This window comes from Eptesicus fuscus, chromosome 14 (assembly GCF_027574615.1).
Source record: "Eptesicus fuscus isolate TK198812 chromosome 14, DD_ASM_mEF_20220401, whole genome shotgun sequence".
Lineage (NCBI taxonomy): Eukaryota > Metazoa > Chordata > Mammalia > Chiroptera > Vespertilionidae > Eptesicus > Eptesicus fuscus.
This window is the reverse complement of record NC_072486.1, coordinates 61886119-61911682: the sequence shown is the minus strand read 5'-3', so window position 1 is coordinate 61911682 and position 25564 is coordinate 61886119. Positions and strand designations below refer to the sequence as shown.

Sequence of the window (25564 nt, the reverse complement as noted above, 5' to 3'; positions counted from 1 at the left end):
ACTACACTCACTCTTCCCTGCACTATACTGTGTCTACTCATATCCTGTTGTAATTCCTGTGTTGTAATAAAAGAGACTGATGATCACATTTCTGAATAATTTACTTCTAGGAAATGTAAATAGTTATATTTAGGGACTTAATCCTATAATTATGGGAGTAATTATACATTAAAGTCAATTATCTTTCTTTTTTAAATCCTTACCTGAGGACATGCTTTTTTAAAAAATTGATTTGAGAGAGAGAGGAAGGAAGAGGGGGAGAGAGAGAGAGGGAAAGATCCACATGACAGTGAAACGGATTGGTTGACTCCCGCACATGCCCCAACCAGTGATCAAACCTGAAACCTGGGCACATGCCCTGACCAGGAATCGAATCCGAGACCCTCCAGTGTATGGGACAACACTCCAACCAACCAAGCAACACTGAGCCGTGGTTTAACTCTTTCCAAATAGAATGTGAGCTTCTTGAGGGCAGATAATATTTTTTCCCCTAGCACCTAGCACAGTATTTGAATAAACAGCAAGTTGTGAAAGGTAATTATCCTATACTAGAGGCCCGGTGCACGAATTTGTGCACAGGTGCGGTCCAGCCGGCCCGCCCCGATCGGGGCCGATTGGACCGGGCCGGCTGCAGGGATGGGCCTCGGGTAGTTGGCCGGCCGGTCCCGTCCCCTGGTCAAACTCTGGTCAAGCTCTCAGTTGAGTGGACAATTTGCATATTACCCTTTTATTATCCTATCTAATAGAAGAGCAATATGCAAATTGACCTTCACTCCAACACACAATATGGCCGCCCCCACGTGGTCAAAGATGGCTGCTCCCATGTGGACACAAGATGGCTGCCACAAGATGGCCTGCAGGGGAGGGCAGTTGTGGGTGATCAGACCTGCAGGGGAGGGCAGTTGGAGGGGACCAGGCCTGCAGGGGAGGGCAATTGGGGGTGACTGGGCCTGCAGGGGAGGGCAGTTGAGGGTGACCAGGCCGGCAGGGGTGGGCAGTTAGGGGCAATCGGGCCAGCAGGGGAGCAGTTAGGCATCAATCAGGCTGGCAGGGGAGTGGTTAGAGGGTGATCAGGCTGGAAGACAGAAGCAGTTAGGGGCAATCAGGCAGGCCAGCAGGTGAGCGGTTGGGAGCCAGCAGTTCTGGATTGTGAGGGGGATGTCCAACTGCCCGTTTAGGCCTGATCCTGGTGGCAGTCGAACATCCCTCAAGGAGTCCCAGATTGGAGAGGGTGCAGGCTGGGCTGAGGGACATCCCTGCCCCCCCTGCTGTGCACGAATTTCGTGCACCGGGCCTCTAGTATAGGATAATAAAAGCCTAATATGCTAAGTGTCCGGTCGTTCAGTTGGCCATTCAAACAATCAAATCATAATATGCTAATGATATGCTAAGGCCTCTCAACTGCTTGCTATGACATGCACTGACCACCAGGGGGCAGACGCTCCAACCAGTAGGTTAGCTTGCTGCTGGGGTCTGGCCGATCGGGACTGAGCAAGATAGGCCAGACACGCCCTGGAGCCCTCCCACGGTACCTCCCCAGCTGGCCAACCTCCCACATCCCTCCCTGGCCCCAATCCCCGATCATGCATTGGTAGGGTCCCTTGGCCTGGCCTGTGCCCTCTTGCAATCTGGGCTGATCCCCTCTCCTCCCCAGAGTGCACGATTTTCATGCATCAGGTCTCTAGTCCTAATAAAAGAGTAATATGCAAATTGACCATCACTCCAAGACACAAGATGGCCATCCCCATGTGGTCAAAGATGCCTGCCCCCATGGGACAACACTCCAACCAACCAAGCAACACTGGGTCATGGTTTAACTCTTTCCAAATAGAATGTGAGCTTCTTGAGGGCAGAGATGGCCGCAACAAGATGGCCTGCAGGGGAGGGCAGTTGTAGGAAGTTAGGGGTGACCAGGCCAGCAGAGGAGGGCAGTTGGGGGAGACCAGACCAGCAAGGGAGGGCAGTTGGGGGGGACCCAGGCCTGCAGGGGAGGGCATTTGGGGGGGACCAGGCAAGCAGGGAGGGCAGTTAGGGGTGATCGGGATGGCAGAGGAGAGCAGTTGGGGGAGACCAGGTCAGCAGGGGAGGGAAATTGGGGGGCGGTTTGCAGGCTTGAAGGGGAGAGCAGTTGGGGGGGACCAGACCTGAAGTGGAGGGCAGTTGGAGGGGGACCAGGCCTGCAGTGGAGGACAGTTGGGGGGGACCCAGGCCTGCAGGTGAGGGCAGTTGGGGGGAACCAGGCCTGCAGGGAGGACAGTTGTGGGCGATTGGGCCAGCAGGGAGGGCAGTTAGGGGTGACTGGGCCAGTAGAGGAGGGCAGTTGGGGGGGGACCAGGCCTACAGGGGAGGGCAGTTGTGGGGGGACCAGGCCAGCAGGGGAGGGCAGTTGGGGGGGACCAGGCCTGCAGGAGAGGACAGTTGGGGGACCAGGAGGCCATGGCGGGAGGGGCTGGGCGGGGGTGTGGAGGATGGGCCGAGACCCCCCCCTGTGCCCACTGCAGCCTCACGGCCCACAGTTCCTTTCAAGGTGCACCAATTCATGCACTGGGCCCCTAGTATATATATAAATGTTTATTAAAATAAAACACTTCATTTCAACGGATAATGGAGCTTGCAAAAAGTTAAGAGGAATGGCCAGTGGCTAGAAATGAAGAGGGAATTGAAAATCAGAGTGGCCTGTGTGTAAGCTGATACTGTGGCTGCTCTGAAGAATTTTGTAGGTTTTAGGAAATCTATCAGCTTGGATTTCAGTGGCCAAATGGGAACTGGAAATGAAGATGTAGGAAATAAAGATGTAGGCCTCAAAGATGTAAAGAGTTGGATTGAGACCTTTCTCCAACCTATCCCTTGTACCTGGCATAGGGCCAGGAACCTCAAAGGCCACATTCTCAGTGGATAAGAAAATAATCTGACCACTGGGCACCAGGAGATAACAAGGAAGCTTGTGTGTCTTAGGCTGTTGGGAGATTAATCCTTTAAGCCTAGACATTACTTAAGTTAGTTCAAAGTTAATGATATTCCTTAGGGACCTGGCAGAATAATATACAAACTTCTAGGAGAAAACAAGGCTTACATCCAGCCCGCCCAGGATAGAAAAAGCACAGATAAAACTCTACTGAAGATGAGCCTACCAAAAACACAAGAGAAAAACCAGATAAATCACAAGGAAACAAGCTCAAAGCATGACTCCACAAGATAAAAAAATGTTTAGTATTTCACCTCCACGAACATCACATAACTGAACTATTGGACAGAGGCTTTGTTAAAGTATGTTTAAAATGACTGAGATAGGAAGAGGAATTGAAGACAGAAACAAAACAAGATACTCTAAAATAAATCAGGCATATTTAAAAGAAAGCCAAATAAAACTGAAAAAATACGAATTAAAAAATCAGTTAATTAAAAAGCAGTTTAGACATTGCTAAAGAAAGAACCAACCATGAGTCCCAACTGGCTAAAATGAACAAACTGTGGGGTGAGGGGTAAACAGAAAGTTCTTTTTTTTAAAAAAAATATTTAATTGATTTTTTACAGAGAGGAAGGGAGAGAGATAGAGAGCTAGAAACATCGATGAGAGAGAAACATCGATCAGCTGCCTCTTGCACACCCCCTACTGGGGATGTGCCAGCAACCAACATACATGCCCTTGACCGGAATCGAACCCGGGACCCTTCAGTCCGCAGGCTGACGCTCTATCCACTGAGCCAAACCGGTTTCAGCAAACAGAAAGTTCTTTACAGAAGAATGCTAAACGACTAAATGTAGAAGAAATGAAAGTATTAGAAAGTCTCCATTGTGAAACTACCACTGTATTAACTTACTGGGAAATGACAATCAATGGATGCTAGCTAAAACCATTTGTTGAAAGGCTGTAGGGGGAACAGTATATTCACAGTCTCAAAGAATCACACTACAGATTATTTATTAACTAGAGGCCCAGTGCACAAATCCGTGCATGGGTGGGGTCCCTCTGGGTGGCCTGCAGGGATCAGGCCGAAACCCGTAGTCCAACACTGCCTGCAGCTCCTACCTGCTGCTCCCCCTCATCCCGGCCCCACTGTGCCTGCCACAGGCTCATGCCCAATCAGTCCCTATCTGGAGAGGCTCACCAGCCAAGAGCCCTGCATCTGGTGCCCTCCCAAGGGGAGTGGCCTGCGGGACTGGGCTGAAACCGGCTCTCTGACATCCACTGAGGGGTCTGGGGTTGTGAGAGGGTGCAGGCCAGGCTGAGGGACCCACTGGTGCACAATCGGGATGGGAAGGGACCACGGGAGGGCTCCAGGGCGTGTCCGGCCCATCTAGCTCAGTCCCAATCAGTGGGACCCTAGCAGCAAGCTAACCTACCGGTCATCTGCCCTCTGGTGGTCAGTGCACATCATAGCGAGCAGTTGAGCAGCCTTAGCATATCATTAGCATATTACGCTTTGGTTGGTTGTTCTGCCGTTCAGTCTATTTGCATATTACCCTTTTATTATATAGGAGGATTACAAAAGGGAAAAGCTATTATGGAGAAATCAGGTTGCCATCACCTTGGCCAATGATCCAATTTAACATTATCAATAAAGGAACAAGAAGATATCATGTGTCTCCTGATGTCATACACTAAAAGGAACACATCACCACCTAAGTTGTATTCTTGATAAAAAATATTTAAACTAAATCTAATGAGAAAATGATCACATAAATCCAATTGTGCAATACAACTAGCCTGACCTCTTCAAAATGTAAATGTCATAAAGGACGCAAAAACACGTGTTCTAGATTAAAGAAGACAAAAAGAAGCATGACAACTAAATGCAATACATGAACCTTAATTAGATTAGTAATAGGGGAGAAAAAAAGCTACAAAGGTCATTACTGTGTACGAAATGTAAATATAAATAATGGTAGTATCTTTAGTATGATAATCATATTGAAAATACTTAAGATATAAAGGAAAATGTCCTTGTTCTCAGGAGATGCATGTGAACTATTTAGGGATGAAGTGGCTCTTTAGCAAAAAAGTGTATATGTGAGAAAGAGTACATGAGTGCCTGGTTTCTCACTACTGGAGAAAGAAGTTACAAATACAGAAAGAGAGAAGAGGCTAGAATAAACCCAGTATGGCTGGATTGGAATTGGAAGTATTAGTATGAACTCCAGCTTTTTAATACAGTTGACCCTTGAACAATGTGGGGGTTAAGGGGACCTATCCCACCCCTCTAGTCAAAAATCTATGTATAACTTTTGACTCTGCCAAAACTTAACTACTAATAGTCTCCTGTTGACCGGAAGCTTTACCCATAACATAAACAGTCAATTAACACATATTCTGTGTTATATGTATTATATAGTGTATTCTTACAACAAAGTAAACCAGAGAAAAGAAAATGCTATTAAGAAAATCATAAGAGCCCTAGCTCAGTGGATAGTGCATCAGTCTGTGGACTGAAGGTTCCCAGGTTCAATTCTGTTCAAAGGCACATGCTTGGGTTGCAGGCTCGATCCCCAGTAGGGGGTGTGCAAGAAGCAGCCAATCAGTGACTGTCTCTCATCATTGATGTTTTTATCTCTCCCTCTCCTTCTCTGAAATCAATAAAAATATTTAAAAAAAGAAAATCATATGAGAAAATGTATTTACAGTACTGTACATATTTATTGAAAAAACAAAACAAAACAAAACACTTGTTAATGGACTCATGTAGTTCAAACCCATGTTATTGAAGAATCAACTGATGGATTAATATAGATGGATGGATGTAGAAATACATATAGATGTGTATGTGCATGTACATACCTATATAATAAAAGTCCAGCGACCCTTATGGTGGAACAACCAGAACAACCGATCGCTATGATGCGCACTGACCACCAGGGGGAAAAAGGTTAATGCAGGAGCTGCTCCTGGTGGTCAGTGTGCTCCCATAGGGGGAGTGCCGGTCAGCCAGAAGCAGAGCTCACGGCTGGCGAGTAAAGTGGCGAGCCAAGCGGTAAGGAGCTAGCAGGCGTGTGGTTAGGAGCGAGGGGATTGCGAGAGGGCGCAGGCCGGACTGAGAGGGGCTCTCCCCCCGCACGAATTTCGTACATCGGGTCTCTAGTATAGATATATTTCCTAACTGTCTGTTGAGAGGACCTAGAGTAATGACACCCCATTAACATGGCATATCCAATACCCAAATATTAATTTCTAAATATTATTTTTCACTAAAAACAATTATGGCCTCTTAAGAAACAGACTGACTCCAGAGCTAGGTAATAAGAAAAATACAAAAGGAGTCTGAAATATCTTGTGGTCCGCAAAAGTTAAAAAAAAAAAGTGCTCAAGAATGAATAATGTCATGTCTAAAGAACACTGAAGTTAGAGGCCCACTTGCCAAATCTGAGACAATATAACCATTAAAATAAATGACATAATTGAGAAGAAGAAAAAGATTCATCTTAGAGTACAATGCCAATAAATAAATATGAAAGGTGGTTGCCCAACAATGTGAATGTACTTAATACCACTGAATTATACACTTAAAAATGGTCAAAATGTGATGATGGAAGGAACCTTGACTTGGGGTGATGAATACACAATACAATATACAGTTGATGTATTATAGAATTGTACACCTGAAACCTATGTAATTCTTTTTTAAGCCTTACCCGATGGTTTTATTTTTTTAGTGAGAGAGGACAGGAGAGAGAAAAAACACTGATCTGCTACCTCCCATACGTGCTGACTGGGGATTGAACTCACAACCTTTTGTATACACGATGCTCCAACCAATTGAGCCACTGGGCCTGGGCTGTAACCTATATAGTTTTATTAACCAATGTCACCCCAATAAATTCAATTAAAAAATGGTTAAAATGATAAATCTCAAGTATATCTTATCACAAGAAAAGTTTAAACAAATAAGGTATAAATGTTAAAAGAATGACAGAATTAGAAAGCCATGACAACAAACAGTAATTATTAATTTTGAAAATAATCTCAAAAGGATGTTAAAACTAGAAAGTCAAAATTGATGAGAAAGAGGATATTTGTATAGTCTCAAAGTAGCTCCCCCCCAAATACTTATTATTTACAAATTAATTTGTACAAAATACTTAACTAAAATCTATGGGCACAGAAGTGTTAAAAGTATAGGGATAAACATAAATGTACCCAGCAAATGCTAACCAAATGAAAACAGTACAGCTGTGTTAATGTCAGACAAAATATTCTTAAAGGCAAAAAGCCTAAGTGATAAAAGGAGTAATTGACCAGAAAGATATTAACAATTCTGAATTTACATGCACTTAACAATCTCATAGATACTTAGCAAATTTGACACAATTACGAGGAGATATTTACTGGAAGACAATCAATGAGAGTTTTTAACACACTTCCTTAGTGACTAATAGATCAAGCAGAGAAAAATTAATAAAGAACTAAGGAACACCACCAAAAAGCTTACTAAATGAACAAATATGGAGTCCAATATTTGAGACTATGCATTTTTTTTTCAATATAACAAGAACCATTTATAAAAAGTAATCACACAGCAGGCCTAAAAGCAAGTCTGAAAAAAATACCAAAAAATCAATAGGGTACAGACCAGAATCTCTAACCACAGTACAATCAACTTAGAGAATAGAAAAAAGATAAACAAGCCTTTCATTTCATATATTTGGAAATTAAAAGCAACAGTAATCAATAATAACAATATTTCCAAACAACTCCTTTATGTCAAAGAAATAAAAATGGAAGTCAGAAAAACTCTGGCTATGACAAAGTTATGTAGAGGGTTAATAGATTGTTCTATGTACTTTATCCTGTAGTTTTCAGTATTCTTGAAATATTTCAAAATTTAAAAGAAATAGCACACATTGACAAATAACAAGATAATATTGATTTGTTTCTCTGACATTTGTGGCAATTCCAGGCCAAATTATATTAAAAATCAATGGAGAGATTTAAAGTGACACAAGAGCCATGGTCCAATAACTGGCTTCCTCATTGTGGCCATGCTTTAGCACCTAATGTGCTTTCTGTGAAAGTTCCTGAGGGGGAAAATCATTACTCTGCTCAATAACCTAATCTGGTGTCAAGTAATTGACTTTGTAATAATCAAATCCACCACAAATAGATTAACATTTTCTAACATTGTTTCCCAAGGTAAATCAAAGATAAGTTTAAAATGTTTTGAAAAACAGCAGCACTTCCAGCGTAAATCCCTGCTCTGTCCTTCGTCCTTCTAGGCCACACCACCCTTCCCTAAGGAGACAACTATCACATCACTGAGCTTTGCTATACCCACCACTTCAAACACATTTGATAGTCTTAACTTTTAAATAGAAATTATAACTTACATTATATAAGAAAGCTTTCAATCTTAATGTAGATGAAAGGTTCAAGATTTCTGTTAGTTCAGCTTTATTTTACTTCTTAAATTTAGAACTTAACTCTTAACTGCATAAAATATAAAAACAAAATGTATTTCTCTCCTAAGCTACACAAGGTATATAAGTAAAAAACATTTATGTACAGGTAATCAAAGTAACGGAAATAATAGATTAAGGACAATGTATAGTAAAGTGACACCATATATATGTTGTTCTAAAAATGTATGTACATACCCAGCTTAACTCTATGCTGTTTCTCTTCTTCGCTTCTAAGAAAAGTATCCAAAGTTCGTAGGTCTGTCATGTAGTCGTGTTTGTCAGTAGGGGAGTTATAGACAGTGGGTGAAGAACGGTAGCGAGATCGCAATCCACTGCTCTCCACTGGCCCAACAGTGGTAGGGTACGAAGAAGGAGAGGGACTATAACTTGCCAACTGTACAAAATAAAAATAACCTTTATTTTATTTTATTGAAATTTACTTTTGTCTTGGCTTTTGACTTTCAAAGAGTAATACACCAATAATAAAATCCAGACCACTGACAACACCAAATGCTGACCAGGATATGAAGCAACAGGAACTCTCATTCATTGCTGGTGGGAATGCAAAATGGTACAGCCACTTTGGAAAACAGTCTGGTGGTTTCTTATAAAACTAAACATACTCTTATCATACAATCTAGCAATCGTGCTCACTGGTATTTACCCAAAGGAGTTGAAAGCTTATGTCCACACAAAAACCTGCACACAGATATTAGTTTTATTCATAACTGCCAAAACTTGGAAGCAACCTACTTTAGTAGGTAAATAGACAAACTGTGGCACATCTGGACAATGGGATATTATTCAGCACTAAAAGGAGCTATGAAAAGACATAAAGGAATCTAAATGCATATTACTAAGTGAAAGAAGGCAATCTGAAAAGGTTACATACAGTACAATGATAACTATGTGGAATTCTGAAAAAGGCAAAACTATGGAGACAGCCATAGCTGGTTTGGCTCAGTGGATATCAAATTGGCCTGCAGACCGAAGGGTCTGGGGTTTGATTGCGGTCAAAGGCATGTACCTCGGTTGCAGACTCCTCCCTAGCCCAGGCCCCGGTTGGGGCTCGTGTGGGAGGCAACCAATTGATGTGTTTCTCTCACATTGTTGATATTTTTCTCTGCCTTTCCCGCTCTATTCCACTCTCTCTAAAAATCAATGGAAAAATATCCTCAGGTGAGGATTCTAAAAAACGAACAAAAAAAACTATGGAGACAATAAAAAGATCAGCTGTTGCCAGGGGTTGGGAGAAGGATGAATAAGTGGAATATATGGATTTTTTTTCTATTTTTATACATTTTATATAACTCATAAAACAGTGCTTATATAAAAATTCACACAAAGTTGCTAGAGAGCATACAATTTCCAAAAATGTCCTGGGTTTTTGTTACATTCAGTTTTCTAGGGATGCACTCAAATCAATGGTAAAATGCAAACATTATGTGATAGTTCATTATCTTTGGTAAAACCACTTTCATTATTTTGTCTCCTCACAGTATAAACTCTGATATCACTTTGTGCAGGGTCTGCTATCACTAGGATATCAGAAAAACAATAAGGCTGGATCTACGCAAGGCAAGTATTTCCAAATGGCAGTAACAGCCCTCGGCCCCTAACCCCACTTCATAACACCTAGCTATACAGGCAGGGAGAGAGCTCAACGGGCTCCAGTCAGGGGTCTTGAGAAACTCCCTCCCTCATCAGGCAAGAGGCAAACGTTTTGGGGAAAGTTGGAAACTGAGAGCCATCTCTACAGGAACCCGGTGGCCATGCTGTGGTTTGGTCAGGCCAGTGACTCTTAGCATTTAAACAGCGATCCATTCATCACTCAGTAGATCCCATTGGTAGGCTGATGACTGCTGCTGACATGATACCCTTTCCCCTTAACTTACAGAAAGGAAGGTTCAGGGCTGACACTGAATGGGGAGGAGCACGGAGCGTGAGGATTTTAAGGCAGTAAAAATACTCTGTATACCAAAATGGTGGATACACGTCCTTATATATTTGACCAAACCCATAGAACGTGTACCATCAAGAGTGGACCCTAATGTGAACCATGGACTCTGGGTGAGAATGCTGTGTCAGTGTAGGTTCTTCAGTTGTAACAACTGTACCACTCTTGTGCCTGATGTTGACAGTTGGGAAGGCTGTGCCTGTGTGCAGGGGGCATATGGGAAATCTCTGCACCTTCCGCTCAATTTTTCTAGGAACCTAAAACTGCTCTAAATATAAAGCCTATTTTTTAAAGTAACATATGCATGTTTAAAAAAACCTAAAAAGTATGAAAAAAATAAGTCACACTTAGAACTTTGCCACCCAGAGATAATATAATCCCTTTTCACATTTTATGTATTTTCAAATCTTTAAATGTATATGGCTATGTCAATGTATTTTTTTTACATAAATGACAATACTATCAATTTTTAATTTTATGTCCCTGTTTTATTTAAATTTAACCAAACATTTTCCTATAAAATCCTTTATAGCCCTGGCTGGGTGGCTCAGTTGGTTGGAGTGTCATCCCATGCACCAAAACGTTAGTTGTTTGATTTCTGGTCAGGGCACATGCCAGGTTTCGGGCTCAATCGATATGCTTGCACATTGGTGTTTCTCTCTTCTCTCTCCCTCTCCCTTTCTCTCGCTCTAAAAATCAATAAAAAAATATTTTAAAAAACACACACACAAAAAACTTCTAACTAGGTGTTAGGAAATCTAGGTTTATTACTGACTCTGAAATGGGCAATTTGGGCAACTCCATTACGCACTGTTCCTCCATTTCTTCACTGATGAAATGAGGAATTTCAACTCACTAGATTGTATAGGTACCTCCAAATTCTAAAATAACTTGACTGGCCAAGAGAAAAGAGTCTTTACCTTATTATAACCACTGACAGGTGAGTAGGTCACTCCTGGGCTGTAAGAACCACTGCCACCTGATGACAGACCTTGTAGCTGAGGGCTGTATCCAGTTATACAGCTGGTGGTGAACTTGGGGCTGGTACTGGGTGAACGAGATGGGCTATAACTCAACACACTCTGACCCTGAATTGAAGAAGGTGGAGAGGGAGGAATTTGGGTTGCTGCCAGGTCATGTGGAGGAGTAGTCTGTACCACTAGAAGAAATAGATAGATAAAAAATGGCAAATAAATAAAATGTGTGTGTATATATAAATAAAATTTCTATGAAAACATTTAATGAACTGAATCTTTTTATTCAAAAAAAAGGAAAGTAGGAGAGAACTTGGTTGTTAAATTACATAAAGTATTATTACCAAAAGACACAAATTAGTTGTTTACCATTTCCAGAGTTCAAAATAAGAAATTAGCTTCAATGCAGCAAGCATCAGTAATTTAATTTTAATTATAATTAAACAGAACAAACTTTCATGAGGCTATTGATTGCTAGTTCTATTTAATTTATACAAATAGGAATAATAGTCACTGGTCTTAAGACAATATATTTTAGACCTTCTTAATATAGTTGAACCAGATGGCCTAAGCCCCTTCCAGCTGAGTCTAGGAAAAGGGAAAATTAAATCGAGAAAGAGTTATTGCCAACCTTTCCCCAACCTGTGCAAAAGATGCAAACACTTACCAGCTGTTTTTAACCCTAAAAGTGTTTGCTGTCCAGGGCTAACAACCAGACTTGTTGGTGCCACAGTATATTTGAAATATCTCCAAAAATCAAATAAAGCATTTAGGCTGAAGAGAGATGCAAGGGCAAGCTCTGTAAGAAAACAACAATTAATTTTTTTTAAAAAAGGGTGTGTGTGTGGAACATTTAAAAGGGGAAACAGAACTCTTTATACTTTAGGAAATTAACAAAATTGAAAACTTCTTTTTCCTCCTATCAGTTACCACTTAATGTCTATTATATGTAGGGTACTTACTAGTAAGTTTCAAAATATTATCACTAATCCTTAAAACTAGTACAATAAACATTTTCATCTTTAAAGATCAACCAACAGTTGTAAATAAAGTGATTTTGCAAGAGCCCACAGCTAATTATTGATTCTAACTCAGATATACAGATTCCAAAACTCTTGCTCTTCCATTTTCCACACCACTTCTAATCACAGACTTTAGATTAACGTGTATATTAGATGATGGAATTTCCTTTAATGACCATAGGACTCTATACCCAAAGACTACTGAAGAGCAGACGGGGAGATGAAGAAACGAGGAGACTGAGGAAGGCATCAATGTTGTAGAAATCTGATTGGTTTTGAAAGGTGAAAAATAAGAGAAGTAGGGAAGGCATTTCAGAGAGAGTAACAAATACAAATCTCACTACCCCCAAACTATTTTTCTTCACAGACCTCATTATTATCTAGAATTGTATTGTTTAATGCGATTGTCTCCTCTACTGGAATGTTCCTTCCACGAGGGCAGGGACTTTGTTCCCTTCCTGCTGCATTCAGTGTTTGGAACATAGTAGGCACTCAAACATTGGTTGCATGAAGGCATGGATACTAAGGTGAGTTAAACCTGAGTGCAGTTTTTCATTGACAGTAACTCTAAATCACAGTGAAAATTAATGACTTACCAATATACCAGAGAGGCCAGTATGTCACATTATAATATGAACTAATCAATTTTCCAGTCCTGAAAAAATTAGAAAGGCTTTTCAATGTCTTTAAAATACAAAACACACCAAAGCAAAAACAAACACAAACACCTGTGGAACCAACCATTGGCCTCTTAAATTTTTTTCCCTAATTAACTTACATTTCAGTATATATCATTCCAGCCATGGACACATTGAGGAGTCCCCAGGCTAAAACCACCTTCCTAGCTTCTGTTTCTTTTCTCATCTTGATGGTTCTGTCAATAAGGGAAGCACTAGGGTTAGACTCCCCTTGCATCTATTCAAAAACAAAAAGCACAAGAATTAATCGGAAGAAACGACTCCGTTTAAGAAACCACACTCCTGTCCTTTATAACAGTACGTAAAAAAATGCACATACTTTTCCTCATCTTTAAAACGTCTTTCCAAAGTTTTTTTACATTTTAGTATTAGTTTATGAAAAGGGAACCCTGAATTATAACCTCATTAGCTCTGTATTGTAATCAACAAAGAAGTGGCTGGTCACTTAAGAAAACAACTTCATGCTTCCGATAAATAAATATGTCTTAGTTTGTAATTTATGTGTTGGTAGTCACGTCTGCAATTACTTTCTATTGTGTTTTTGAAATACGTCACAAGGACTAGCCCGAGGGCTAATTTAAAAAACTCAAAAGTTTTGGGAGAAACTACTCCATTTACGCAATAAGCCCTTAAAGGCACTCCTAAATAAAGCCTTATGCAGAATCCATTAACTGCCTATGCTCTTCACTCTGCACCCGGACGGATACACGCTGGAGATCTCAGTTTTAATTTTAGAAAGGCCAGTATTCATGTGAGGGAGCTGAGGGCGAGTGGGGAGACGTATGCCTTCAGTCTTGGTCTACACTGGGACTTACATTTTCTTTGTTTTGCTAGACCTCATCTCTTGCGTACAAGTGTAAGATTTGTTCGTTATGTGGAGTCGCGTTCCTGCGTACAGAGCAGTGCCCTTCCCGCCACCCAGCCGGAGTCCAAACTCCCCAGGCCAACGAGCTTCCTTCCCTGGCTCTCCCAGTCCCAACTTCGGCAACCCCTATTGCTTCTTTCCTCCGTTCCTCTAAGGGTGGCGGGACACCGGGCCACGACCCCCACTTTGGCTAAGCCCGTGGCAGATCTGCGGGCACTGAACTCCCACGGCCCGCGTGGAATTTGCGTCCAGGAAGCACAAAAATGACCCCGAAAACGCACCATGATCTCTGGCCGGAAGCCGCTGACTCGCGCCACTCTACTGCACATGCGCGGAGCCAATGGTCAGGCGAAAGAGACCGGCTTACAGGTCTACATTACCGGAAGAACGGTTCATCTCTTCTCGCGAGAAGAGAAGGGGAGGGGAGGGACGGGGACTGAATGCGTTACCAGGGAAACACTCTCGGATTTGTGGCCGGCGCTCAGGTGCGGGGAGAAAGCTGAGCTGCGAGGATTCAGACCAGGTTCTGAACCCTCATTAATAACTGTAAGAAGCTAAACTCCTGAATATTAATATAATTTTAGCTTCTTTAGGGCATTTATGGACTCACATTTTAAAACACTTTATTCAGTAGAGTGGCTAATTTGTAGGTTAGGGTACGTTGTAATGTGTCCAGGGACCATCAGCAATGACACAGCATTTCTCACAACCGTGTTTTAAAAAAAAATGTTCTGACCCCATGTTAATTCTTAAATATCCGTGTGATGAAGGTGCAGCAGTAACAAGAAAAACTCAAATGTGTTTTGTTAAAGTTGTTAGTGGTTTTGAGGTTTTAAAAAAAATATTTAAATTTCCTGCATTTTCTTTGCAAGAGCTTCTAATCCTGAGGGAAAGTTCATCATAGAGTTGTTCGGTTTTATTTAACAAAGACGCCTACAGTGTGTCGCCGAGCCGTGCAGGGGTGTAAAAGTAGACGCGCTCTGGTTACTGCCTGGAGGAGCTCTGCTGGGGGGAGGAGGGCAGGTGCCTTAGGAGGCTCGATGGGCCCAGTTCGGGCTCCCCACTAGTTGCCTGGAGGAAGCGAAGCAGGCCTCAGGCAGACAACTATCAGAATCGGGACTTGCCCTTGATGCAGAGAAGTGTGCCCCTAATAAAAAGACCCCGAATCACAAGCTAGTGAATTGTTAGATCATGCAAGTCCCAAAGACCAAAAATTTTCCTAAAATGTTCCAATAGAAGAAAATGAAGTTTCCTTATGGTATTGCAAACTGAGAGAATGAAGGCACGCTGTGGTTTTAAAGATCTAACAGATTTTTTAGAGTGGGATTTTTATAGTTTTTAGATGGTCTTAATAGCAATGGTGTTTTGCTCTAGTTTTAGATTGAGAGATGAACTAACTTGAAAATTGTTCAAAGTGAAAGGGTTCCAGGTACAGTCAAATTGAGAATACCAGGTTCCTCCTTACCCCATGTCTGGCTCTTTCCTAAGAAGAAATTGTATGCATTTGATGTCATTCACAACAGACACATGGATAGTTTCCCTTTTAATGCAATCTATAAATTACTGTGCATTTATTCAAGGCTTAATAAGGAACACGACTACTACTCCAATTAGATTTATCCTTGGCACTACACATGGGTTTGCTGGGGTTGCCTTAACAAAACACTACAGACTAGGTGGCTTACACAAAATAGTTTTTTTTCAGTTTTGGAGGTTGAAAGTCTAAGATCAAGATTCCAGCAGAATTGGTTTCTCCTAAGGCTTGTCTCCTTTGGCTTACAGATGGACACCTTCTCTCTGGCCTTTTTTTTTTTTTTTTTTTTTTCCGGTGCTTGAACATCCTTACTGTCTCTTCCTCTTCTAATAAGGTCACCAGTCATATTGGATTAGAGCCCCACCCTTATGACCTCATTTAAACTTAATTACCTGTTTAAAAGCATTGTCTCTAATTATAGACAAATTGAAGATTAAAGCTTCAACATATGAATTTTGGGGAACACAGTTCAGTCTATAACACATTAGAATGTGTATGCTAATTTACAATCATAAGAGACTGAAAAAAAAAGGGTACTTCAGGGACTAAGAGGTAAAGACATTAAAATACTGTATGTAAAGAAAATATAGTACTGCCCTGGCCAGTGTGGCTCGCTGGCTGGGCGTTGTCCCATGCACCAAGAGATAGCCAGTTTGATTCCGGGTCAGGGCACATGCCTGGGTTTTGGGCTCCATCCCAAGCAGGGAGTGTGCAGGAAGTAGTCAATCGATGGTTCCCTCTCTCTCTAAATTCAATGTAAAAAAGAAAGAAAATACAGTATTGACCATTGAACAAAATGGGGGTTAGGGGCACCAACCTCCTCACAGTAGAAAATTCAAGTATAACTTTTGACTCCCCCCAAATTTAACTACTCTCAGTATTTGCAGGGGTTTGGGTCCAAAACCGAAATCTGAGAATGCTTCAATCCCCTATAGACAATGGCATAGTGGCTGGGGGGAGGGGCTTGTCAATTGGGGAAAAAGGAGACATATGTAAAACTTTAGACAATTAAAAAAAGGGAAATTTGATTAAAAGGAATATATAAAAGATTTTAAAAAAAGAAAAAATGGTATAGATCAATGCATACAGTCTGTTTTGTGCATCCTTGGGCTCCCAAAAGCAGATCAAAAACATTTCTATTTTTTATTGGGAAAAAAAAAATCTAATAAGTGGACCCATGTGATTCAAACCAATGTTGCTTAAGGGTCTACTATATATACAAATTTCAGGGATGGGGGGAATTAAGGCAGAACACACTATATTAAGTTATAAGGAAAGATCATAAACTTTCATAAAAGTAATTTAAATAAATCTCCAAAAAAAAATTTAGGAATCTAAGAAGGGTTTGTCAGTTCTTGTCACAGTTGCTGAAGTGTATGTCATAATAGGTGTCAAGGAAGTTGTCATACATGTGGAGTGAGGTACTTTCCAGTCATTTTCATCCCTTTGAGCATGTTTTACTTTTGAAGCAAGAAGCCATCATGGGAGAACTTCTTTCCTTATTTTGGGAGGTGGATCCTCCCCCCAGACCTCTAATTTTTAGCATTCCAAACCAGGATTATGAGTGCCGGCAAGATGACTCTTGTGGGGCAATAGGGACTTTACTCTTCTGGTATTTTGTCATTATATTGGTCTTGATGTTCTTCTCTCGAGCTTCTATCTGGGTAGGATATGCTTTTTATTTTAAATAATATGTTTACTGTACACTAGGTGTTTTTTTTTTTTCATAAAATAAATTCACTTTACTTTCATGAAACTATTCTTTTAAAGTTTGTTTTCTAGTTTTAAAAACAATGCGATCTTATTCTAGAGAATCCAAGAATATAGAAAATGATGAAGAAGAAAATTTAAACTACTGTAATCGTATTTCTTAGAGATAATCATTGTTAACATTTTGGAGTATGTTCTAATTTTCTTTTTCTCTATACCAATATGTGTCTCTCCATCTTTGATTTTACATGGTTGGCATTATGTTACAGTATATATTTTCATATCCTGCTTTTTAAAACTTAATATTCTATTGTAACACTTCTCCAAATTATATTCACACAGCAGAATTCTTAGTGATTGCATACTTTTGTTTTGTCTGTGGTTGCACCATAACAAACCTGCAATTTTGAGATATTGAGGTGGTTTGTACTTTGTTCATATGCTGTGTAATGCTGGGATAAACTTCCCTACTAGTTAATGACCTTGAAATTCCTTGTGTAGCCAGGTAATTTCAATCACAAATAAAAAAGTTGTTTTATTTATTGGACATACGTTGTAATATTTTGGAGATTTTAGAATGGGGCAACATACTCTCAGAATAGAATAAGCTGCAGAACTAAATGAAACTAAACAGAACTGAAGTCGCCACTCTAGACCACCTCCTAGCAGAAAAAAATACCATCCTCTTAGGAATGAGGTAGCTCACTTTATCAGGACTGTTATGTTCCAACATATAATGAGTGTAACCGAGCTCTTGTAAGTCGCTGACATGGGATCCTTGCTGGCCATTAATACCAGGTTGATGGTTAGTCAAACCACCATCATTTAGCATTGCAGCCAGAACCCTGGGCTGTCGGTGGTCAGCTAGACTGAGTGCTATATTGCTCTAGATGGAGAGGAGGAGGTTTGTTATGTCTATGCCAGCTGGATTCCATTATAATAATCAAAGACTCTTTCCCTCATCATGTCTTCCCCCTAAAAAGTTTCATCTAAAGTTTAAATGCTTCATAAGGTAGATACTTTACCAAAATGAGATTTAGAAGCGATAGCTTATACGTATCTTAGACTCCCTAGCTAAGTATATTGAATTTGTCTGGTCTGGCGAGAAAAGCTACTTTAGAAAATTAACAAAAAATTGAAATTGATTCCTGGCAATTTCATCATGAAGACCACTTAAGAGGCCTAAGCTGTGTTCTTCTGCTCCCTTGCTTCTGTCGTAGTCATAGTGACCCAAGTTTCAAGGACCTCAAGATTGCATATGGTCCAGTCTCCTGTTTGTAAGCAAGTTAGATATCAGTTATCTATCCTTTTTTAAATTGATAAGACCCAAAGAAATTGACTTGTCCAATCTCACACAAACTTGGGAACAGTAGACCCAAGTTTCCTGCCATATCATTTGTTTGCTTCAAAACATAGTTGAAATGTTGAATTAAATTTATTCAGTGCTGATTAAAACCTTAATTATCTTAGAAGTTTCATCTTTTACTTTGTTCAGCTGAACTGCTTCTTCTAAAGGGTCCCAGATTTGAAATCTGAGAATCATATGAGGACTAGTTAAGGAGGATGGAATTTTTCATTCCCTTCTCTGCTAAACTATAAGCCTTTATTTACAAACCTTGAAGTAATGGTAAAAGTGTGGTGGTAGTTATCCTCAAACATGAAGCACACTGATTTCCTCTGGATTTGCCACTTTTTAAGAAATTATTTTTTAGTTGGAGAGAGAGAGAGAGGATGAGAAACACTGTTTGGTTGCCTACTATAGGTGCCCTGACTGGGGATCAAGCCCACAACCTGGTATGTGCCTTGACCAGGAAACCAACTGAGCCACACCGGTCAGGGCTGGATTTGCCACTTTTTAAGATGCATTTACCTTTTGCTTTCAGAGACTATATATGCTGTGTTTAGCTTATATATTTGCTTAGTGTTTGTTTGGGCAGCTGATCAATGATTCTCTCTCATCATTGATGTTTCTATCTCTTCCTCTCTGAAATAAATAAAAATATATTTTAAAAAAGAGAAAGGAATGGGCTAAAGATCTTAGATTGCAATTATGAATACCCAAGTATGGCACTTTTCAACCCAAAGAGTGTTTGACTTTACATAAATTCATTTTTTCTTCATTTAGACAATTTGAAAAATTATAGGGGAAAAATACTTTCACCACTCAAAGTTAGCCATTGCTAACACTCCTGTAATCCTTTAATATCTTTTTTCTTTTCATATTTTTAGCTAACTTGTGATCATACTGTATATACAAATTTTTATCTTGATTTTTAACTTAATATTATAACATTTATTTCCTCATGTTATAACATACTTTTACCATAATCATTTGCACAACTATATATTATATGATTGTATAATTATACTGCATTTATTTAACCATGTCTATTTTTGAATTTTATACTTTATATTATCTGAATTACGCTGTGATGAATATTTCTATATACAAAACTTTTTCTCTTTGGGGGCTTATTTCCTGGTGAAAAGTTCCCAGAAGAATTATTATGTGTCAAAAGTGTTATGAGTATTCCTAAAATTTTTGATACATTCTGAAGGAGGAAGAGCTTTATATTTGTATTATTTGACAAAATCATCTTCAGCATCAAAAAGTGGGAGACTGATCTGATAAATGGGACAAATACATTTATGGAGTATTGGGCAAAATATTTGAAATTGGAACTATTCAGAGAAATCCATTTATTCTGGTTGCCATATTCACAGATAATATATATTATGGTTGCATTTTGAAGAAAAATTTCTAAAGGATTTAGGAAATATTAAGTCTGTGAATTGAGTAAAGATCTGAAAGAATTATTGAAATGTGACTTGATAAAATGCCCTTTAAAAAGTAATTTAAAGTCTTGGCTGGTTTTGCTCAGTGTTAGAGCCTCAGCTTGTGGACCTAAGGCCTCGGGTTTGATTCCTGGTCAAGGGCATGTACCTTGGACGATGTGGCTCTCTCACATAGATGTTTCTCTCTCTCTACCCCCCCTTCTCTCCCTCCCTTCCACTCTATAAAAAAAAGTCAATGGAAAAAATATCCTCGAGGGAGGCTTAAAAATTTTTAAATCAATTTAAAAACTAATTATAGTACTATCAAATATCTTTTTAAATGATATTACTCTATAATATGAATACAGAAAAACTTTATAACCTATAGCTCCTTACCATTATTATTTTCCCTCAAGTCTTTGTTCCTTTTGCTTGATTTAAACATTTTGGTAGATTCTGCTATCAAAGCATGGTCTTCCTAATGGGCAGCAGAAGTGAAAGTGAAAAGCAACCAACTATGATGACTATTGTGGGTGCCATAGAGTGGCTCCAACTCTTGGTGACACTATGAATGAGTGATGTCCACAATGTCTTGTCCTCAACAGCCCTGCTCCACTTCTGTAGACTCATGCCTATGGCTTCTTTGATGAAGTTGACATCTCATATTTGGCCCTTCTAGTGAAGAATCTGCTATCTTCTGTTTTCTCTGCCTTCTTATGATGTGCCCCAAATAGGAAAGCTTCACTTTTGTTATTTTTGCCTCCAGCAATGTTTCAGGTTTAACTTGCTCTAGGACCCACTTGTTCATCTTTTTGGTGGTCCAGGGTATCCATAGAGTTTTCCTTCAACACCACATTCCAGATGAGTCTATTTTTTCCCTGTCAGCCTTCTTCACTGTCCATCTTTTGCATCTGTACATGTTAGTTGGGACTGTGAAGGTGTGGATGATCTGAGGGTGTGTATGATGTAAGATCACTATCACTAATCTATATTTCTGAAACAGATGTCTGAGAAGAAAAAGAATGAAGATAGTGGGACAAGCTCTTCAGTAAGTAAAGGTGAGAGTTGGTGCATGTTTGGTATCGGACTTTGATGAGAGAACTATGTGCTGCATGTGGAAAGCAAGCAACAGAGGCGAATAGCCAAGAGTGTTTGTTATGGGGCCTCCCCAAGACCTATGGCAGCTCATTGGACAAGCTTCTTGCTTTAGTGCAGGATAATTTAGCTGCTTTAACTTAGGAGGGGCTATGAATTACTGGTAGGTAAAGCTCAACTTCTTTTCATTCCTCAGCATTCTCCCTTCACACAGCTTCCTTTTTACATACACTTAAGGTTAGAGTTATTACAGGATTATGATCTGTAAATAACATTTTTTTCAATAACCCATAAGCAGTGGTGTGCTGGAAAATGTTTAACAATTGACTCTCCAAAAATGTGTGTATACATTTAAAAAAATTACTGATATAAAGGATGTATACCACATAATTTACAAATAATCTATATAATAAAAGCCCAGTGACCATTAGGGCGAACGACCGGATGACCAGAACAACCGGTTCCTATGATGCGCACTGACCACCAGGGGACAGACACTCAATGCAGGAGCTGCCTCCTGGTGGTCAGTGCGCTCCCACAGCGGGAGTGCCACTCAGCCAGAAGCTGGGCTCATTGTTGGCGAGCACAGCAGCAGTGGCGGGAGCCTCTCACATCTCCATGGCAGTGCTAAGGAGCAGTGAGCCAAGTGGTAAGGAGCAAGCAGGAGGGGGTTAGGAGCGAGGGGTTCCAGATAGCCAGAGAGGGCGCAGGCTAGGCTGAGGGACCCCCCGACCCATGCATGAATTTCGTACATCGATCCTTTAGTAAAATATGTCATACTCTTTATGGTAAATTCCACATGGACCACTGATTCTCACAAAATATTTTCCTTGATTTTTACCAGACTCTTGCATTCTTAGCCAACTTATATCTGCAATTGATCAACAAGTGTAGTTCCATTATGAATGTTACTTTCCCTAAAGAGTAATATGAAAGAAACAAGATGTATGTTGGGAACTTAACTTGGTTGTCAATGATGTGAGTGACTTCTTTGCAAATTGGATAATAGCTTTAGAATACTCTGGAAGAATATTTCCTCATTTTTTGGAGGTGCTATTCACAATGTAGTGGCTATAGGCATGATACTTTTAAAGTAAATCTAGGTTAGGACCATGTTCTCCATTACTTTAAACCTAGAGAGTCAACAAACCATAAGAAATGCCTGACTTTTGGTTCTTGTTGATTTTTATCCTACCCGAAGTGATTTCAAGTCACTAACATGTCACTGAACATGGAGCTGGGAAGGAGATGCACAGTAGCACATAATTATGTGGTATTTCTCACACCCAACAATAGACAAATAGCTTCAAGAGCATACATCATAATAAAATGTAATAAAATAATTAGGAAGTGATGTTTTGAGAATTATGTTTATTTGTAATAAATTGATGTAATGGTAATTTTTGATAGTCTAATTTTTACTAATGTCTGTGTTTAACAACTATCTCACAAATTCCTGAAAGCTTAACTAAGTTATTGACCAGCCAATTCCAGTACACCACTGTATAAAAAAAAAGATTCTTTTTAGTTTCCTGCTACCCAAATCACATTCACATAAACGTGAATCTTTAAGACTTCAAAGGAGAAAGGGTCCTTCTCTAGAAAAGTTTAGAGACTTTTCCCTTGATCTTATATCAGGGCTCTTAGGTAATGTGAAGGTATGGTAACCAACAATGTGCCTAACTTGTTGATTTATTTCATTGATTGTTAGCAAGCAAAGATACTTCCCGTAAGTGGCAAAACAAAGATGGTGCCTGGGACTCTTCACCAAAGATGAAAAAACCAAAGATCCAGCTTACTCCTATAACTGACTCAGAAGTGGCTTTGGTAAATGCCTATCTTGAACGAAGACGATCTAGGCACCATTCTCAATTCAGCCAGGTGAACCAGACCCAACCTGACAGTGATACTACTGAGTACGACAGTGAAGAATCTGACTCCGGAGCCTCCTCGTGGAAGGAGAGTGAAAATGAACACCCATCACCAGCCGGTGGGAAAAGAAAAACAGTTCAGAGGCAAAAGAGTGTGGGAAGCTACCAAGTCAGGGAAAGGCCCTGCCTCCACTGCAAAGCCATGAGAACCAGCGAATGGTTGGCACGCCATTTCCTTCAGAACACAACAGCAACAGCCCCAAGGAAGGGAGATAGTCAAGAGGAAAATTCTGTACCTGACATTAACACAAAATTCAGTAAATTTTGAATTTTATCAAGTTCTTACCTTATTTGAAGCTAAATGAAAGAGATAAAACATGAAAAATCACCAGAGCTGTAGGTGACGAGGCTTTTTATAATAAAGTCTATTAACAACAACAAAGCCCTACCCGGTTTGGCTCAGTGGATAGAGCGTCAGCCTGCAGACCAAAGGGTCTCGGGTTCAATTCCCATCAAGGGCACGTACTTTGGTTGCAGGCTCCTCCCCAGCATGGGCCCTGGTTGGCTCACGCAGGAGGCAACCAATCCCAATCCATGTGTTTCTCTCACATCAATATTTCTATCGGTCTTTCCCTCTTTCTTCCACTCTCTCTAAAAATTCAATGGAAAAAGATCCTTGGGTGAGGATTAAAAAAAAATTAAAACATTAACAGAAATACTTGGAACCCAAGAGGTAAAATTTCAAATAATTATTTGTCCAAAAACAAACGAATTTGTTCATGGCACCACTGAGCATCAGAGATCTTCATCCACTATGATTTTTTTATTCAAAAGAGCACAAGACAGATATTTTATCCCTTGAGTATGTATTTTGTTTAAGGAAGCTCTTTTGTTTTTTTTTTTTAAGGAAGCTCTTTAAAAATATATTTATGTTCAGAAACCATTTACAATTATATGTTTTGATGATCTGACTGACAAGGAATTAAGTTTAGTTGGTTAGAATAGACTTGGCCCATATTCTCCAGGTCCATATTTTCAGGTGACTAACTCTATCTGAGCTGTATTGCTGCACATGCGTCAGCTGGAGGAGGAGGAGGAGGAGCTCAAGAGCCTGGAATGAGATCTCTGATTCTTGGAGTAAACTAAGGAGGGAAGGTAGACCTAGAAGGGCAGCTGGGCCAGGGGCTGTCCATTGTTATTGTCCAAAGGGCATGGCAAATGTTAAAAAAAAATTTATTCTGACACTTATGGTAAGGATGACTTTATTACAGGGGTCAAATCTATTGCAATAGAGGAGAGAAATCAAGCTCAACTCCAGATACAGCAAGGACAAGCCATGATTTATAGCCAAAGAGCAGGGTAAGGGGGCAGTGAATAGAAATTATTAGGAGGAAACATCAAGGATTGGGGTTTTCTGCTAAACTAACCTAATAGAATTCTTGGTGAAGGCAGGCCAAGGACTTATACGACTTATATATGAAAGATGGAAGATGAGGAACTCGATCAAGGGTGGATGGGACACTCTCACTAAACCTACTTAGCAGTATTTTTGCTAAAACTGGGCTGGACAGGCCAAAGATAGGATAGAGACACCGGAGTTGAGATCAGGTCAACAAGAGGGCTCAGAAGAGCCTGACTTAAAGTTTGGTCTTTGTCGAAAGTAAGCTGTAACCTAGACATAGTTGGGGCTGGGCTTTCTGGTTAAGTAGGGATCCCAGCAGTGAGGTAGGCCTAGGGGAGGGGGTGGCCATTCTGGCTATCACTCTCCAGATGGCAGAACCCATCTGGGATATAAAATGAAACCCAGATTCCAGAGAAGAGGGCTGGCCAGGATTGATAAGCAGCAGAGATTCTGGTCACTAAGCTGTAAAGTTCAAAGAAGGGCTTTAGGTCTTAGGGGAGGACTTAAGTGCTACATGTGATAAAGATTGCAACATAAGGACTGAGCCTTTTATGCGGGGTTGGGGGAGGGAGATCACAGAGCTCTGACACTGGACTCATGACTCACTGATAATAGCAGCTTCCTTAACTGATTACAACAAAGAGACCAGGAGGGCCATGTGGGAGCCCCAACCATTGGAACTAGAGTCCAATAGGCTATTAGAGTATAGGACATGGTGGCCATATCTGAGCTTATTTGAGGAGACTGTCTTATTCAGATTGCCTCACGATTGAAACAGGTCTGATGCTTGAGGTCAGCTCAAGTAGATGTTTATTTCTCCACACCCTACTCCACTGTGTTCCCTCAGGCAAACTCACTAGGCCCTCCCTAATGCTCCAGTGCATGATGAGAAGTCGTCCATCTCAGCACCCTTAACATTTTAATGAATGTGTTATATATATATGTGATATATATATATATATATATATATATATATATATATATATAACACACACACACACACATACACATATATATATCTATGTATATATATATATATATACATATATATATAACACATATGTATATATGTTGGCAAAAGTAGGTTTACAGTTTGTATGGAAAATACATGCAGGCTATGATTATTACAATAGCTTTATTCACTCTCTGTTTCATGTACTCACAACTGTAAACCTACTTTTACCCACTCCTGAATATGCATATATACATACCCTTAAAAGTAGACTCCATGATTTGTCATCTTTGTATTTCTGTGATCCAGCACAGCGCC

General features: G+C 40.2%; 2 protein-coding genes across 4 annotated transcripts in view; one reads left to right on the top strand and one right to left on the bottom strand.

Moving 5' to 3' along the window:
• The window catches only part of TMEM209 (transmembrane protein 209), a 32193-nt gene extending 17969 nt beyond the window's left edge, over nucleotides 1–14224 (bottom strand). Inside the window, exons 1-6 of the mRNA XM_054726392.1 lie at nucleotides 14189–14224; nucleotides 13123–13259; nucleotides 12941–12999; nucleotides 11990–12121; nucleotides 11269–11507; nucleotides 8587–8785 (exon numbers count right to left, since the gene is read on the bottom strand). Of these exons, the coding sequence (XP_054582367.1) occupies nucleotides 8587–8785; nucleotides 11269–11507; nucleotides 11990–12121; nucleotides 12941–12999; nucleotides 13123–13259; nucleotides 14189–14191 (769 nt within the window). The 5' untranslated portion in view covers nucleotides 14192–14224. The remainder of the gene's footprint in view (nucleotides 1–8586; nucleotides 8786–11268; nucleotides 11508–11989; nucleotides 12122–12940; nucleotides 13000–13122; nucleotides 13260–14188) is intronic.
• SSMEM1 (serine rich single-pass membrane protein 1) lies at nucleotides 14077–23334 on the top strand. Of its 3 annotated transcripts, none has more exons than XM_054726393.1 (3): nucleotides 14077–14276; nucleotides 20930–20984; nucleotides 22733–23334. In XM_054726393.1, exons 1-3 carry the CDS (start codon nucleotides 14190–14192, stop codon nucleotides 23218–23220), a joined length of 630 nt encoding a protein of 209 aa, XP_054582368.1. In that variant the 5' UTR covers nucleotides 14077–14189; the 3' UTR covers nucleotides 23221–23334. The 3 variants fall into 3 exon arrangements, with proteins under 3 accessions (XP_054582368.1, XP_054582369.1, XP_008152236.2); XM_054726394.1 differs by lacking the exon at nucleotides 14077–14276 and adding an exon at nucleotides 14325–14392; XM_008154014.3 differs by lacking the exon at nucleotides 14077–14276 and adding an exon at nucleotides 16875–17105.
• The last annotated feature ends 2230 nt before the right edge of the window (nucleotides 23335–25564 follow it).

Coding starts and splice junctions, on each gene's coding strand:
- SSMEM1 (XM_008154014.3), top strand. CDS start 16,923: ATGGGAGAACTTCTTTCCTTATTTTGGGAGGTGGATCCTCCCCCCAGA. Junction 17,106..20,929: donor TCTCTCGAGCTTCTATCTGG/GTAGGATATGCT, acceptor TTTCTGAAACAG/ATGTCTGAGAAGAAAAAGAA. Junction 20,985..22,732: donor AAGCTCTTCAGTAAGTAAAG/GTGAGAGTTGGT, acceptor ATTGATTGTTAG/CAAGCAAAGATACTTCCCGT.